We start from the raw sequence: 17,678 nt of genomic DNA, 5'->3' as shown, positions 1-17,678 counted from the left end.
TTACTTAATGGCATTCCTTTTCATCGTCCCAACTCAGAAAGACTAATACATTAATAATTGGAAATCAGAAATTGGAAATAGCAACCCCAATCCAGTCAGAAGAGATAGGGCTGTGATTCACTTTCATGTAGACCGAGAGAGAAAACGATCACATGATATGAACGCCCGCTAGGTAAGAGATTAGCGAGGCGAATAAAGATGTTTGTAAATAATCAGTCCAAAGTGAAAAAAAAAGAAAAAGAAAAGTTTTTGGGTTTTACAATAGTAGTCATTTTTTAAGAAAAAATGCAAACTGAATCTGCTAGAGAACTGTCGGAAAGCAAAAAACTTCATTACTCGCCGAGGAAGCAACAGGCCTGCAGGACAAATTATATGAGATTGGTCTCGGACAAGAATAACAGTTTGAAGTTTGAGACTTGGAATACATGTCGTATACGTGGCTAATCAAGCACTTGATGAGTTCACGTATACGACAGATATTCTAGTCTCAAATTGTTGTAGTCCAACCGGGCACGCCAACGCTTGCGCGCACAAGCCTACAACGCAGAAGATACACCACAATTTGCTCCTTTCACTAAAAGCTTACAATTTTCTTTCCATTAAGCAACAGAATAATACATTAACAAGGCCTATCCTTATTGCTCCTATACAATGCAAATCTGCCAACAAAAATGTTTCAGCTGTTTGCCCTCTACAACTCAATTAACACATTGGAATACACCTCAAATGGGTTAAACGGAGTCAGTCTCTCTACTCCATTTCCCTGTTAGTTTCCTAAACTCATTAGGTGTCTACTTACAAAACACCGGGACAAATCCCTGCCAACTGTTGCTCCATCCGGCCATCTTATTTAACATCCTTGAGCTCAGATTTCCTTTGAGAACTTCAAAGGGCTATTCAAATAACACCGATCCGGTTCTCCAAATAAGTAGTCAGAAAACTCTTCAGTGCTCGTGGAGTTTCTGGTGCTCTCGGTGCTCCAAGAACTATCATCAGATAAGCTGAAAAGAGAAGAGCAGTCGCTAGAAGAATCGGTCCTTGGAAACTCATTTCTCTCATTTAAAACAGGCCATACGTGCCGGGCTTGGTTTATTGGGCTTTTAACAGGCAAGTTGGGCCTTTCGAGAATGGGAGTCGACCTTGCTTTCTCTGCACTTGTTCCTGAATTGATGTTTTCCCTGCTTACGCTCCTCTTTACCTTCAATTGTTCCGCCGATATTGCATTTCTTATTAAGGTTGGCGGACGTGGGAAGCACCTGAAGAGATAATTTGCCATACTAAGAAGATGTGAAGGTATATTGCTGGATCGTAATTAGGGCTTGAACTAAAGCTCACCTGGCATATAGGAGCATGTAAGCATTTTGAGACAAGACCACATCAACTTCCACAGGTTTTACCTGCATAGACAATCACCACTGGTTTTAGAATCTCTATGTAAGCGTTGTAGACAAAAACAAATGATGAGTACAATTATAGGATCTTCTTTTAACTTTTATTTTGTTTCTAACAGCAAGTAACACTTTTAATTAACATAAGGAAGGCCACAATATACAGTAATATGAAGAATAAAACTCCAAGGATTTATGGTAGTTCCTTTCACTGAAAACCACAAATTGACGTAGCGGTTTTGCCTGCTAAAGAGAGCAATATCATCTTGTATTAAGAACATGGGAGTTACAGATCTGAAAAATTTAAGCAAATAGCATACCGTGCTATCATCTGCCATGAACCATTTACCGTGCGTACTTCTTACATAGCATACATAGTGCCCAGAGAAAGTATTCTTCATCACATCCAAATGCACGAGCACCGCATAAAGCGTGTATAGTGGGGATTTGTCATCTGTTCCACTCACGTAAGGTATTAAATTCAAGTTCTCAGGGAACTGAACTGCTTTGTTGAGTTTGCCAAATTTACCAGACTGCAAAGTATAATGAAGGAATTGTCGTAAGCAAACATTAGTCAAAGTAGAACAACCATAGACAAAGCCAATAAAAGATAGTGAGCATAATGCCATCGCTAATGCAAAATTACCTGGAAACGTTTCAAGGCAATAGTAAGGATATTAGGGGCATCCAATATCGTCAGTTTCTTCCTCGCACGCTCATATGATTTGCATCTGGTAGAACATATGAGACATCAGAGAGAGATTGCTGATGTCTACGAAATATAAGTTTGTGAAAGAGTAATAATGAAAATGTGCACATAAAAGCTACCCAGTGGAAGGAATACAAAACTACCATAATGGGATGCTTGCGGAACAAAAGGTATAAAACAACTAACCTAGAACAGTTATACTTATTTTCCCCATCCAAAATTTCAGTAGCTGTGAATCGTGCAAGAGCTTCTTCAAGGGTTCTGATGTCCCCATGTATTTCCACACTAAGATCCATCATCCGCTCATGTTGCTCTGATTTTTCTTGGCACCTCATACACCTAATCTGTATAAACCAATTAGAAACAATTTAAAATCACTCTCAGTAGAATGAGAAATTCATCCAAAGTTGAGGAAGAATAATGTAACCAAAAGACAAATTGACATGGACAAAACCTTTGATCGAAGGTAACCACCAAAGGTCAACTGTATAAGAGTAGTTTCATCAGCTGATTTTCCGACTGCATTTGCTCCAGCTTCCTTGAGGCATACAGATTGCATTGAATCAATTGCATACCTGTCAAAAAATATATCGTTATAACAATAAATGGTAATCCAATCAAACTGAAACTGCTCCCTCGTGTTTTAAATTTAGTTAAAAGTATTTTGCAGCATTTTAAACAGTGAATTTGATGCTCAAATCACCTTAGAAATTCATGGGCATCTTCTTCTCTCCCATGACCAAGATGGCTTCCAATGATGTGTATCTGGGAAACTATGCTAGCAGGAGATAACACAGACTGCCCTTGCTTTGCCTTTAAAAGGAGCCTTTCAAGTTCACATGTAAAACACCACTTTGTCATTGGACCTATAACCACGAAAAAAATTGTTAAACAACAATCTGACATCCAAAACCAAAAAATTACAAAACGAAGAAAACAATGAAAGAGGAAACTTGCATGATTTCGAGTGAAGTCCCTGAAGAAGATAAATATTAAGTGGCCGTGTAAATGCCAAGCACTGGAGCACAGCATTGGCATAACAGCTGCAGTGAATGAAAAGAAACAATTAGGCCGGGGAGGGAGACATTTATTTGAGTTGGTTATTCAAGACCAGAAAGCACATGTAAGCTTCCCCTTATATAACATTATATAGTTGAGTTCCAAAGTCAAGAGAGATTCCTTCTCTTATGAGCATGACTTGATTCCCATCAATCTCTTTACCAATGAAATGATCACACTTTACCTATTGCCACAGTTAGTGAGACCAAAAGGGTGCATCTCCACTTTATCACAGCTATATAGTTTAACAAAGCAGTCGTATGGAAAAAGCATCTGAAAACATAAGAAACAAAATGGATAGAATAAATCTACTGAATTCCAAAAAGTCAACTACATAGCTGATTGGAAGAAATATCAAAAGAAACAATAACTCACCTTGTTTTTCATGGGCACATCATTTGCAAGCCCTGGCAAATGATGCTTTGAAACTTTTGAAGGCTTTAACTGCAGAACAACTCTCGCAAGAGAAGTTTTCAAGTTCTTCATTCCATTTGATTCTAAAACTATATTCTCCGAAAATCTTGAAGAAGCTTCACTATTGTTGGATACAGAGTGCCCACCACCAGCGGAAGACTTACAATGATTAGAAGAACAAGATGCTAAAGATTTTCTAGATGGCAGAAACTGAACATCATTGCTCCCCCCACTAGAAACATGACCTGCTTTGTGAGAGATTTGAGATTTAACGAAATTAACATTACCAGAACCTTGAGCCTCAGTTGCACCGCTCACTTCATCATGAGATGTACTAAAATTTTCAGAAGGCTTTGCCTTGGAATGGCGGTCACAACTCATGAACTTGGTAGAGAAAGGAGAGATGACATCAGTCTCAAGCTCTTTAGATCTATGGCAGGTATCCTTCTGCTCAACCTTATTTAAGGAACTAGTATTCTTTACAGGAGACTTGGAAGGAGCAGCTTCCTCCATCCCACTAGTATCAACCGCAGTTTGGAAAGAGAGTTTTCTTATTTCAGCACCATGAAGGCGATCTTGATCCTCACATGCAAAAGCGCCATCTGGCTTTGCCACACACCCAGAATCACTGAAGCTACTAGACGATGATGAATTCGAGGATGAATCGGTGCTTTCTGTTCCAGATGACTCCATGAGATCATCATCACTAAAACACTCAGAAGATAAGTTAGATTCAGATGATGATCTCTCAAAGGATGTGGTAACTGGCTTCTCCTGTACTTCTCCTTCACACGCGAAATTGTCATTGTGTACATCAGATTGTTCAGCTTGCACTGCTATCGAACTGGACTTACATGCTTGTTGGCTACATTTGTCGCTCACTTGCAGAGGATGACATTCTTCCTTATGGCCTTGTCTCCAATGAATTATCTGGCATTTCCCAGAGCTGCATTATTCAAGGTGTATAGTATGAGTAGTTTGCACTTGAAAAGTTAGTTGATTCTTCTATGTATACTTGCGACAAAATTACCAATTTTCATATCCAAGCTGTGATCTTTTTCATGCACACATTGATAGGTACAAAAGAATGCATCACTATATACGTTTTACATCTAGAAGATAAATCAGAAAGCCAAAGTAAAGTATACCACATATCTAATGCAATCTTATCGTTGTACACAAAAGCATGATATGTCTAATGTATTCCATTTCATCAGCGCATAAAAATTACATATAAAAATTTTCCTGATTATCAAAGCGGAAGCTGTGCATCATGTACATCCATGTCAGATGTTGCTAGACTCGAGGGGGGAAAAAAGAAAAAGAAAAAGCAGCAGCAAGAAAGTCTTCTCAGAGTTCATGATTTCTGTATGTAAGAAATAATTCCCAATTAATACAAGAACCGATCCATGTCTGTGTATGTTTTGTTCAAATAGCTTCTCCTACACTGACCCTAACGAGTTCAAACTGTCAATTTTGCTCCCAAAACTTCAGATCCTGAACTAGTTTTGCTTCCACAGAAAAATGAGCCTTCGCCACCCCCTTTCTCCTGTTTTGTAATACTAAGATATGCAACAAAAAGATCATAATCGCCTATTCAAAACTGTGTGACATTGCATACCAGATGAAATCAACAATAGCACAAGAGATCACCAAATCAGCTAAAAGCCAAGAACAACAACCCAAATCCCTCAGTTTCCAAGTACACAAATCAACAAATTCTAATGCAACATTAGCAAAATTCACTAAAACCACACAGAGTTAGATCCCATAGAACAACAAACTTCTAACTTTTAGAGACAAAGCCTACGACATACGAAACGATCAACAACACACTGACCAGTATCTCACGGCCTTGCATTGGGCGCACCGCCTAGTAGTCGGGGTGAAGCACACGGCGCAAATCTGCTGCTGCTGCTGCGGCGGCAGCGTCGGCGGCGGAGGCGGCGGCGATTGCGGTATCCCCGCGACTCCGGCGACCGCGGCACTCGCCGCAGCGGCGGCGGCGGCCTCCTCCTCCGCGCGCGCGGCCTCCGCCTCCTCCGCTGCGAGGATCGCGAGCCGCCTCACCTCCTCCTTCCTCGCCTCCGCGATCCGCCACCTCCGGCGAGCCGCGGCCACAAGGAGCACGACGACGAGGACGGCGGCGGCGGCGGCGGCGGCGGAGGCGGAGGGGGCGGGAAACCCTAGATCGTCCCCGTGGGGCATCTATCCGGCGCCTCTACGAAGCGTCGCCCTCCTCCTCCTCCTTCCCGACCCAGGCATGTATGTATGTAAGAGAGAGAAAGAGATGCTACAGCTCTAGAGCTCTAGAGAGAGAGAGAGAGAGAGAGAGAGAGAGAGAGAGAGAGAGCGGAGGAGGAGGAGGAAGAAGAAGAAGAAGAAGAAGAGGAGGAGCTTCGGGGTGGGGGGAGATGCTACAATGCTCCTCCCCCACCGACGGTGTATGATGAGATGACGACTGGGATCGGACGGTCGTGGGGGAAAGAGGTCTCGGATTGATTGGGGGAGAGGAGAAAGGAAGGAATAATGGGGTACTCTTTTGGCGTACGTGTACTCTCACCCTCAGAGAGAGAGAGAGAGAGAGAGAGAGAGAGAGAGAGCGGAGGGGAGAGTAATGGATGATTGGGGTTGTGGAGGCAGCGGCTTGGCTGGGAATCTGGTAATACTGCAGCGATGAAGGCGTTTCGGCCCCTCCACTCCTTCGGACAAGACAAACTAGTAAGAGGAAGAGCACACCAGGGGCGGCGTGCACTGTGCGTGTGAGGGGCCTGGGGGCACGAGGCCGAGGGGCCGTAGGAGACGGAGAACGTAACGGCCGTTAGGTGGGCCCTCCACGTGCCATCCACGTGAGCACGCTCGTATGTTCCTTTTTTTTTTCTTTTTTTTTTTTAATTCTTTCGGAATGGAATGTATTTATACCCAAGGAATATCTTCGTGCAAATTTTCATGCAGATCCAAATAGTAAATGGAAGCACATCCCGAATAATAAACTCAATCATTATTTCACTTAATTCTGCTTTAATGTGTGTGTGTGTATATATATATATAGAGAGAGAGAGAGTTGAGCTAAAATACTATCGGTAGTAAACGGGCTATGTTGCCATTCATTTATTTTCGATGATAGAGTCTTCAAATCGACGATCGACACCGTTGAATATGATCTATACCCCTTGAAGTATCTAGAAATCAAATTTTATATTTTCTCGATATTATTCTCTTGTCCATCAAGTAGGCGTAAAAATGAACGGCTGAAAATAAATATTCTCTAAAAAATGATGATAGGAATTTTATAATCAAGATCGAGAGTATAGATCTTATTCTAAATAGTTTAAAAAATTTTCTCACCAAAATTCAATTGATTTTGATAGCTTTACACCGTTAAACGAGAAAATGCCTAATATCTATCATTAAAATTACAAATTTTGAAACCCTTTGATTATTAGGTCAATAATGTCGAAATAATTTGAAATTTAGTTTCTAAATACTTTAAGAGGTATAGATCATGTTCAACGTGCCGATAGTGAATTTAAGAGCTCCATCATCGAAAATAAATGGATGGCAACAGAGCCAGTTTGCTACTGATAGCATTTCAGCTCAATCTCTCTCTCTCTCTCTCTCTATATATATATATATAAGACTTCTTTTTTCTATTTTTATTGACATAAATCTAATTTATTCCTACGGCCTATAAATATATATTATATATTATTTTTTCTAAATGATAATAAATATTACGCCATTCTTTGATTATGGAGATAAACAATCAAATCAAATTCATTAATTAATTAGGCTAATATTAGTGAAAAAATTAAGGGTGTATTCACAAAACAAAATGACAGATGGGATTCAGCATAATAGATGCGTTGCATGAATTTCACGCATTCCAAATCCAACAAATTCTATTCATTTAATATCCTACACACGTACAAAATGTGTGGAAATTATAATATTTTGAAATAACGAACTGGTCCTAGCGCAAGTGGCAAAAAACTTTATGATTAATACCCGAAATTCAAGTTTGAATACCAGTTGATTCATATTTGCAACTAACTTAATTTCTAAATAAAATAAACAGAGTAGATAGCATGCTATCATTCTCTTAAAAAAATATTTTTTTAAATATTTAATTTATTCTTATTATTTTTTATTTTAAATATATTTCTCGTATAATTTTTTATTATTAAAAGTATTCCTACTGTTAGTACCCGCTAAGCTATCTCAAATTAAATCTAAATTAAATTTCTATTTGAGTTAAAAAAAATCAAAATAATCTCTTTTGCTCTTAATTTAAGACAAATAAGAAAAATAGGTGGCAATAGAAAGATATATTTGAAAGGATAAAATAATAATTTTATAGAGATAATAGTTGTTGTTAATAATTCATCAGTAAAATTTAATTCTAGAAATATATTTGAAATAAAGTGAAATATTAAGAAGATATTTTTAATAATAGGCTTCTAAAAAAATATATAAGTAATGGTTAGAAATTAGTATGTATAGTTTTTTTTTTTCTAACTATTAACTAAAATTCTTTACACAACGTAACGGCGTTTAGGAAACCCACGGGACGTGACAGCATCTGCGGAACGCGACAAGAACGGAAAAAGAAGAAGAAAAAAAATGGACCGGCTCCGGGCGGGCCCCACCGACCCGCGCACCAATCAGCAGAAGAAGATGCCGTGAGAGCCGTCCGATTTGTGAGATGCTTCTGCGGTCCGTAGAGCATTTTGATTTGATTTATTTGGTCCGACCCACACGTCAACGATGTTGACCCGTCGCCGTTCGTTCGATTGCCCCGAGATCGACGTCAGATCAGCGGTCGCGCGCGTGGGTACGACGAGCGCGTTACATGAGGGAAGATGACCAATAGACCCGGGTCGGGTTTATGGGGCCCACCTCGTAGGCCCAATAGGGAGCCTCCGCTCCGTGAGGGGGTCCAGCTAGGCCCTTGTGGCATCATTTGTTTGAGCAGTTTTTTTTTTTTTTTAGAGTTAATTATGTACGGCTCTAGCTCCAGATAAATATATCGAATAGTAAATATGTTACTATATAATTTATTTTTTTTATTTTTATAAAAGTTTAGTAATATTCATATTTATTTTTTTGATTTGTTACTGTTAAAGTACTGTTCATTTTTAATAGCAGTTAAAAGAAATTACATTTTTACTCTTATAAATATATTAAGAATTTAAGTGTCGTGACACGGGGTCGTGTCGGAAATTTGCCGGCACGGTACGTCACAGTGCGTGCCGAGCTGTACCGATGCGTGCCGGTCAAAAAAATTTTGTGTGCCGACACATAATAGGATGAAATATTTATTTTCTTTAACAACAAAATATTTTAACTATTTATTATGTCTTTTTATCACATCTTTTGAACTTTATTGAGAAAATTACTTACTAATTTAAAGAATAAAGTATTTTGAGTTGTGCCATTGGTGGGTCTGTATCATGTCGGTATTATTGGCGCGATACGGCACGATGGATGCGGCTCGTGCCGACGGACACTTAAAACCTAGAAATATATCCCTCCAAAAGCTCCAACTGTTAGAATTATATAAAAATATTCTTCCAAAAAAGTATCTTACAAATAATATGAGAAGAGTAAAAAGATAAATTTAATTCATTTACCATGGTTAATTATTTTACTCATAGTTAATTATATATTTTTCCAACGGATCCTAACAGTAAGGGTATATTTGAAAACGGCAAAATTTTTGTAGGGTTAAGAATAAAAAGTTGAACTTCGTAGAGATATTTCTCCTATTCGATATGTTTGCAGTGAACTATATGCAATTAACCTATTTTTTAAAAGACAATTATCTACATATCTCTATTATTTATTTATTTATTTATTATTATTATTTTTTTAGAGAGAGGTGCTTCGTTTATTTCATTAGAAATAAACTTAGCTGGAAATGTAAATTAACTATGATTCGAACTTGGGTCTCGGGTATCGACCACCAAGCACTTTGCCACTTACGAAAGTTTAAATAATAAAATTCATCTATTGAAATTTTTTCTTAACCATATATATGTCATTCATAAGCTAATCTCCAATTAATTTTGACACTTTCATTCTTAGTCTAACTCCAAATAAAAATAGAGATAGATATAACAGAAACCAAAATTTTAAAGAAATAAATTTTATGGCACAGTTGAATAAACAAATGAGGCTTTTTGTAGAGTTGAGGGCAATTTTCAAGAGTACTTTTTAAAAATAAGAATTTTAGATAAATAAATTTATCATTTAACTTTTTTATTATAAATATAAAGGCAAAATACTTTTTAGGGGTACGTAGCCAATTACTTATATATATATAGAAATTATAAAAATTTATAGACAAAGTCATTTTAGTTATGATAAATTATAAAAATTGCTTGAATCTCATCCCAAGCATTGTTGTAGATCATTATATTGTTAGCAGGCTATGTACAATTTAATTAGTTGGAGAGCACATAAAAGAGCATATATTTCTCACTCATTCATGAAATTATAGTGAATAGTTTTGATAATTTGTATATGTTGATAGTACCTACTATCCCAATTTTATTGTTTGTTTTTTTTTTTTTTGTTTTGATTTAAATATTTTAGAACATAAAAATATAATTCACATCACAAAGCCTTTCAAGTATCCATAAGGGAAACTTCAAATACCCCTACGTGGTTTCGTACTTTCTCATTTTAGTACTTTGTGGTTTAAAGTGTATCAAGTTAGTATCCTATAGTTTCGCACTTTTTTACTTTAGCATCCTATAGTTTTAAGTGTATCAAATTAGTACCCTATAATTTCACACTTTTTCACTTTAGTACTCTGTGCTTTAATATCCTGTTAAATCATATACCTCGAAATGGATAATAAAAATAAAAAATAAAACCACATGGTACTGACTTGATACAAATATAAAACCACATGGTACTAACTTGATACACTTGAAACCACATGATACTAAAGTGAAAAAGTGCGAAACCACAGAATACTAACTTAATACACTTCAAATCACAAGGTATTAAAGTAAAAAAATACAAAACCACAGAGTACTAACTTGATACACTTTAAACCATAGAATAATAAAGTAAGAAAATATGAAACCATAGGGGGTATTTGAAGTTTCCCTATATTTTATGTACAAATCCGATGTTGCAGTGTGGGGGACTTGAGTTCTATATTTAAACTCTATTATAAGTTTGATCAGCATCCAAATGCCAACCACACTGAACAGTTTAATTAGTACGGTGACATTTATAGTGATTTGCATAGTGTATAATTTTTGTAAGATGCACATGCAATTTACTATAGGGAAAAAAGAAAAAAAACTGCACATGCCTTCTCGCGTAGCATTGGTGTCAGGCACGTGGAGGGAGAAGCGTGCACGTGCCAGGCACAGGTTTGATCGTTTGCGGCTCAAATTCAGGAATAATTCTATGTCCGTAATACAAGTTACAAAACTGTTTGATAGTTGGTATACACGATTTTAAATTCGAAGCCTAATAAATTTTTAATAATTATCGTAATTATTATAATATTCATGAATTATATAATGTTTTTGAGGAATTGTAGCTTTTCAATTCCAGTATGTTACTAAATTATTGTAAAATTAATTATTACACTATAATAAAAACGGTGTATAGCGACACATTTAAATTTTGGTAAAGATAAAAAAAAGTATTGCTGACTTAATTACCTAAAAAGTGTTGATATATATGGGGTCCTTATAGGTAGGGTCGCCTTGATATTTGGGACCAACTCCTCCAGCGACTTGTGCTGAGGGATACGTGGCGATCGTAACCCTGTACAGTCCCTGCGAGATCCTCTCGGTCGAACTCCCGCCGCCGGAATCCTATCTCGTCGGCTGCGGCGGCGGAAGAGGAGAAGGAGAGATGGTGATCAATTTTTCTTTTTTTTTTCTTTTTTATTTGTAATCGGGCTGAGTAGGTTCGGTATGGTTGATTGAGTAGATGAACTTTTTATTTTTGATTGGATTAAGCTTTATATTTAGACGTTTGTAGATTTTTTAAAAAAAATTAGTATAAATGAGACACTTATATAAAAATGTCATAAAAATATGTCTCTATAATTTAATTATGTTGTAGTGTAAGTATAACATTATTAGGGACAAATATTATATGAAGGGTTTGACGAGATAACTGTGTATTATGTTTTCAGTACTTACATGTCAATAGTATTACTGTGTACATCTACTTGTGAGCTTAAGCTCCAAATGGCTAATAAAGGCTCATACTTATCAATATTATTTGCAGAATTATTGACCCACTTTTTATTCCTTATTCTTAAGAGTGCTCCATTTTGTTGTAGAAGTTGAAGATTATAATTACAACCATATTTTTTAGATTCAAAAATTCATTTTAACTTTTCGCTGATACTGCAAAAGCTCTCGACATTTTAAGGATTAATCAACGCTAGACTTTTCACTTAAAACTTCTACTTCTCAGAAAAGCAAAGCGACCTATTGTTGAAGGTAGGTACGTAGATCAAACACGCACGATAAACAACAACTTCCGGAATAATGTATTAGCATGGAGCGAAATATTAACAAAGGGGTTAGTGAGTGAAAAGTGGAGTTAAAAAAGGGAGCAGAGAAGGTAGGAAAATAATAAAAGGAGAGGAAGCTGGGGGAAGATGAAGGCAGAGAAGAAAAATAATATAAAGGCTGGATACTAAAAGAAAGGATCTTTACCAGTACAAGAAAAAGGCTAAGAAAAAGGCTGAGTTTGGTGTCAAGCAACACTATCACTTTGTACAAATGGTCCTTTTGATACCTATGATTTTGTTCAACTCCTATAAAAAAAGCCAAAAAAGGGCCATCACGAGGATCCCTTGTTGTAAATGATGTATCAGTGAATAGGAATTGCATGTGAGTTTGTTTTTTCATTTTCTTTTTGTTTTTTTTGTTTTTTTTTTTTTTTTTTTTTTTTTTTTTTTTTTTTTTTTTTGTCAAGCATGTGATAATATGCTACTGACTCTTTAATTGATTCTCCCAAAAAAAAAAATCCACAGTTCCTTTTTAGGATTAACTGCGTCATTGGTCCCTGGTCTTTACGGACTGTTTCAGTGTGGTCCCTGACTCCTCTTTGTGGTGTTAGATTTGTAACTTTTAAATTTTGTTGCATTAGATCTCAACCATTCGAATTCTTATTAATTTTGATAAGATAGATCAAATAGTGCTTGCTCATATAGACTATTAGTACGGTCTGATAGCCCCAAATCAATTTTATCATTAATTTTTTTTTAAAAGTTTGTAGAATAGTTTGGTTGCAAATTCTAATCAAAACTGAAGAGTTCGATATTTTGGAAAAGACGGTAGGCATTGTGTCTGCGAAGCTTAGTTGCTCGTAGATGCGAAGGGCGACATTAAGAATGGTAAGATTTGGTTTGATTTATTTTAGAAGCGATGCATATCAAAAAAGGGTAAATACTAGGGACCAATGGTGTAATCGATCCTAAAAGGTAAGGATCTAATTGCAAATAAAGAAAAGAAAAGAAAATATTGAGGACCAAAATGATAAATTTGGTAAAGGTTGGGGGCCAATAGTGCAATTAACCCTTCCTTTTCAGATGCGTGTTAATGGGCTATAGACCAGGCCCGAACCAATGAATTGGGCTGGGTCCGCTCCGACCACCAAAATTAGGCCGAGTCCCTTTTTTTCCTTCTTTTTTTTTTTTTTTTTTTTTTCGATTCTATAATCCCCCAAGGCGAGGCGCGGAGGCGCGCGATCCAACGCGAAAGGAATTTCCGTTTGGCTCTCCGATAGAGCAAAAGGCGAAGGCAATGCGCTAGGGTTTGTTCTACTCGATTTTATTTTTGATTCCTAAGCTCGCTATCGAGCGATTATTCGATCTAATTGTGTTGATTTTGTGCACGATTTGGGCCCTGATCGATTCCATAATCCATAATGCCAAGTTGTTGTTATCGGAATGCACAAAAAGTGATGATGCGATTGGAGATCAGTTTAGGAATTATTTTGATTTATTTGTTTGATCAAGGGGTTTAGCCTTATTGTAGGTGGTATAGATTAATGCATGTGGTAATCCGTAATGTGACTTCTCGTCAAAGCAAAATTGAAGAAACTCTTCTTAATTTGGAGCGAAGCAGAATTTTAGCAGGAACTGTGAGGTAAAATCTACTTCTATTATCTATAGTTGATCATTCAAAAAAGTACTTTGGTTGATGATTTGTTCGAAGAGATGTTTATCCTTCTTGCATGTTGAAGATAGATAAATGCTTGGTTGATTCTGATTTATTGGATTCTAAGAACACTTTGGAGTTCAGTACTGTTTTCAGATACTTCAGAAACTGTTCTCTAGTGGCTCAGTTGGCACATATTCTCGTGCTTTTGGAAATGAACATGGAGCGAATCCGGTTATTAACAATCATAACATCATATTCAGTCCTTATGGCACCCAAGGTAGATGTAACTAGTTTATCTAGTTTCGTTGTTCGCTTAAACACTTACATTGTAAACAACAAATAATTTTGCTTGTAGATGCCATCCTTATCCTGCCCTGATAAGATGGTTTTGTAGTTCTGAGTCACTAGTCTATTGGCATTGGCCTTGAGAGCCATCATGGATGAGAGGAAAAACAAAGGAAAAAACAAATTGCTTCTCCTGGTTGCTTTTTGCTGGAGGTACTTTCTTTTTAAGAGGCACCAAATGCATCCTCTTTTCCTTCAGGAACTGTACATCATAGCTATCGAGAATCGGCTGTTCTAATCAGCATTTATAATAAAACATCTTACTAGATTTCGCACACGTGATTAACTCCCGAATTAGCAGCACAGTCAGATCTGTTTACATATTGGTGATGCTCTGAAGTAAGTTGAAAGAACTAGAGTGAGTGAGGGTGCTGTATTTGGAGGAGTTAATGCCCAATGATTTTCGAGTTTGTGCCTGCAAAACTAGTGAACGCACAATATGCTATTATTGTGTAAGTGTCCATGTTGCATTTCTTTCTCTTCATGGTTTGCACACATCTGATTTCGTTGCTTGTATGCTGGCCTTTGGTGTGTTTTGGTGTCTACAAAATCATTACAGGCTTAAAGCATTAATACTCAAGCAAATTGCATTCGGGGAAATGAAGACTAAAAGTGAATTAAGGGTGCGTTTGGTTCACACTATGAAAGATTACTAGGAATAGAAAGATGTCCGAGAATCTTATTCCTATTCATTCTATTACTAAAAATGTGGCATTTCTGTGTTTGGTTCGCACGGTCATAATATTTAGTCATATTATTTAAGATTACAAAAAATATATAATTTATTTATTTATTTATTTATTTAATTTTAGATAATGCTATCAAAAATTTCAACATCTTTTAGAAAAAAGGGAGAGAGAACATAAGTTAGAGAGTGAGAACATAATTAAAGAAATAGGAAAAGAAATAGAGTCGAAATTAGAGAGAGCGAGAGAGTTGAGATTTTAGAAAAAGAGGGTAGAGAGAGCTAAGTTTAGAGAGAGAAAAAGAGTTGAAGTTTAGAGAGAAAATGATAAGTTTAGAGAGAGATAAAGATTAGAGTGTAAAGAAAAATAATACCAATTAGCTGACGGGTAGGAATAAAGAAAGAGATTAGATATATTATGATTATCTCAATCCATTAATATAAAGATACTCGCCATTCCTCAAGGAAATAATATTAGTACTTTGGGATGAATCTCATTCCTAAGTAAATCTAATATTACCAATTAGATTACTTAATGCGTTTAGCCAAACACCATCATATTTTTTTATTCCTATTGGATCACTAGGAATGTTAAAAGGATAGCGCGAACCAAACGCACCCTAAAAGCTAAATTACTTACAGCATAGCTACATTTTACATGCTAAGAGGAAAATCCTGTCCAGATCATGTAAAGATTCCAATCGTGTAAGTAGAGAGTAGAAGAAATGGAAACGCTGGCAACAAATTAGTTGAAATCAACAATGTGAAGCTTGCCTTGGAAATCTACTGTTCAGCCAATGTGCTTTTGGAAAGTTAGAAGCTTTTAAAGATCTTGTTATTGGTAAAAATTTTACATGAAATTCTATAGTTCTGAATATCCTTTTGGATTGAGTGGGGATTTGAGAGGATAGAATGTCTCTTCCTCTGTCTGGTTGCATCTCATTTTTCCTTGTTTGTTAATAATCCACTAGTCCGCGCTTACTTTTTTTTTTTTACTTATTTATATTTGATTCCTTTCATATTTTGCTTTGCCCTGCAGATGGTCCACGAACAAGACTTGGGATTCTTTGCCAATTTCCTCGGCATCTTTATATTCTTTTCAGTAATTGCATGCCATTACGTGATCGCAGATCCTAAGTACAATGGAAACTAACTCCTTTTCTTTGTTCTCTTTTAGAATTAAATTATCTATAGCTTTGACTTGTCGCCTTGTTGGACTCAAATTTTCATTCCTTTATTTATTTATTTTCTTCTCATGGTATGCAGGGAACTTGCAAATTTAATGATGGATTTGAATTCAGGAACTTGAATAAACCATGATGATGCTTCTAAACTCTTTTAGTACTGGCACTGTTGTCTTCCCGGTACAACGATTGTATTATTTAAATGTATGCGATACGATACACAATTTATTGTCCTTGTTGTATACAATCAGGAGCAATGCGATCTGTACACCTATTAATAGAGTGTCTATCTTATACTTTTAAGGGTGCGTTTGGTTCGCATTATAAAAGATTACTAGGAATAAAAGATATCTGAGAATCTTATTACTATTCATCCTATTACTAAGAATGTGGAATTCCTGTGTTTGGTTCACACAATAATATTAATTAGTCATGTTATTTAATATTACAAAAATTATACAATTAATTAATTTATTTATTTATTTAATTTTAGATAATGTTACCAAAAATTTCAACATCTTTTTAGAAAAAAAGGAGAGAGAGTATAAGTTAGAGAGAGAGAGCATAATTAAAAAAAATAGAAAGAAAAATATAGTCGAAATTAGAGGGAGTGAGAGAGTTGAAATTTTAGAAAGAGAGAGAGAGAGAGAGAAAACTTAGTTTAGAGAGAGAAAAAAAAGTTGAATTTTAGAGAGAAAAATAAGTTTAGAGAGAGATATAAGGTTAGAGTGTAAAGAAAAATAATATCAATTAGCCGGCGGGTAGGAAGAAAGAAAGAGATTAGACATATTATGATTACCCCAATCCATTAATATGAGGATACCCACCCTCCCTCAAGGGAATGAGATTAGTACTTTGGGGTGAATCTTATTCCCAAGTGAATCCAATATTACCAACTAGATTACTTAGTGCGTTTAGCCAAACACCGTCATATTTTTTTATTTCCATTGAATTATTAGGAATCTTTAAAAGATAGCGCGAACCAAACGCACCCTAAAGGCCATTGTGTTTTCATCAATCTTACACAAAATCAATAAGAGGTATAAAAATTCTAAAACGAGTGTGGTGTAAGATGGACATCTACATATACAGTGTACATATAGCATTTTTCTATAACCAATTATGTCTCATTCGGCTCATCATCACACTGCTAGTACTATTAGCAGGGATGCATTATACAGTATTGATATTTCCATTCAAAATGGAGCTAAATATACTCTTTTAATTTCCATTTTAAATGATAGTTTTTCCCCGAAAAAAAACATGGCAATTTTTTGTCGTTGGTTCTCTGATTCTTCTTGTCATGGGAAACCGCCAAGATCTGTTTAAATTTTTGTCACCTTATAAGTTGAATAAGCTGCACAAGAGGATAATTTTCTTCTAATTATTTATTTATTTTTCCACGAATCTGCCAACTCAATTACATGCACGACAAAAATCCTGCTCCATTTCCGTTTATTTTTGTGAAAAGAAAACGATAGTTGATGGAATGGAACTGTAACAAAATTCTAACGCTCGGTGTAAAATAGAACCATCCACAAACCTTTTCTTGGTAATATGTTCCAGCTGTGAAAGAGGGTAGTAATTAAATAATTTAATTGCAACCGTGTCTTAGGCATTTGCTTGTCTCAACTCTCAAGGGAATATCTCCTAAGAATAGGAGACCCGTGACTCCATGTTATGGTGCTTAGAATAAGTTAAGGAATTGTCCTGAGTATAGAGGCATAAGGATAAACTTAT

General features: G+C 36.2%; 2 protein-coding genes across 4 annotated transcripts; one reads left to right on the top strand and one right to left on the bottom strand.

Moving 5' to 3' along the window:
* Nucleotides 570–6,278, bottom strand: LOC109721737 (ubiquitin carboxyl-terminal hydrolase 17-like). Its single transcript, XM_020249500.1, has 11 exons — nucleotides 5,411–6,278; nucleotides 3,532–4,516; nucleotides 3,341–3,429; nucleotides 3,055–3,140; nucleotides 2,801–2,963; nucleotides 2,552–2,672; nucleotides 2,284–2,441; nucleotides 2,035–2,119; nucleotides 1,709–1,921; nucleotides 1,336–1,397; nucleotides 570–1,256 (listed from the first exon to the last, which is right to left on the bottom strand). Exons 1-11 carry the CDS (start codon nucleotides 5,776–5,778, stop codon nucleotides 866–868), a joined length of 2,721 nt encoding a protein of 906 aa, XP_020105089.1. The 5' UTR covers nucleotides 5,779–6,278; the 3' UTR covers nucleotides 570–865.
* On the top strand, nucleotides 13,240–16,241 carry LOC109721167 (dolichyl-diphosphooligosaccharide--protein glycosyltransferase subunit 4C-like). 3 transcript variants are annotated; one of them, XM_020248612.1, is made up of 4 exons: nucleotides 13,244–13,374; nucleotides 13,599–13,709; nucleotides 15,794–15,891; nucleotides 16,021–16,241. In XM_020248612.1, the coding sequence occupies exons 3-4, from the start codon at nucleotides 15,794–15,796 to the stop codon at nucleotides 16,061–16,063; spliced, it is 141 nt and encodes a 46-aa protein (XP_020104201.1). In that variant the 5' UTR covers nucleotides 13,244–13,374; nucleotides 13,599–13,709; the 3' UTR covers nucleotides 16,064–16,241. The 3 variants fall into 3 exon arrangements, with proteins under 3 accessions (XP_020104199.1, XP_020104201.1, XP_020104200.1); XM_020248610.1 differs by lacking the exon at nucleotides 13,599–13,709 and having other exon boundaries at nucleotides 13,240–13,374; XM_020248611.1 differs by lacking the exons at nucleotides 13,244–13,374; nucleotides 13,599–13,709 and adding an exon at nucleotides 13,722–14,222.

The sequence above is a fragment of the Ananas comosus genome, linkage group 15 (assembly GCF_001540865.1).
Source record: "Ananas comosus cultivar F153 linkage group 15, ASM154086v1, whole genome shotgun sequence".
NCBI lineage: Eukaryota > Viridiplantae > Streptophyta > Magnoliopsida > Poales > Bromeliaceae > Ananas > Ananas comosus.
This window is presented reverse-complemented; position numbering and strand designations above follow the sequence as displayed.

Coding starts and splice junctions, on each gene's coding strand:
- LOC109721737 (XM_020249500.1), bottom strand. CDS start 5,778: ATGCCCCACGGGGACGATCTAGGGTTTCCCGCCCCCTCCGCCTCCGCC. Junction 2,442..2,551: donor GTGGTTACCTTCGATCAAAG/GTTTTGTCCATG, acceptor TGGTTTATACAG/ATTAGGTGTATGAGGTGCCA. Junction 1,257..1,335: donor TACATGCTCCTATATGCCAG/GTGAGCTTTAGT, acceptor TTATCTCTTCAG/GTGCTTCCCACGTCCGCCAA.
- LOC109721167 (XM_020248610.1), top strand. CDS start 15,794: ATGGTCCACGAACAAGACTTGGGATTCTTTGCCAATTTCCTCGGCATC. Junction 15,892..16,020: donor TACGTGATCGCAGATCCTAA/GTACAATGGAAA, acceptor CATGGTATGCAG/GGAACTTGCAAATTTAATGA.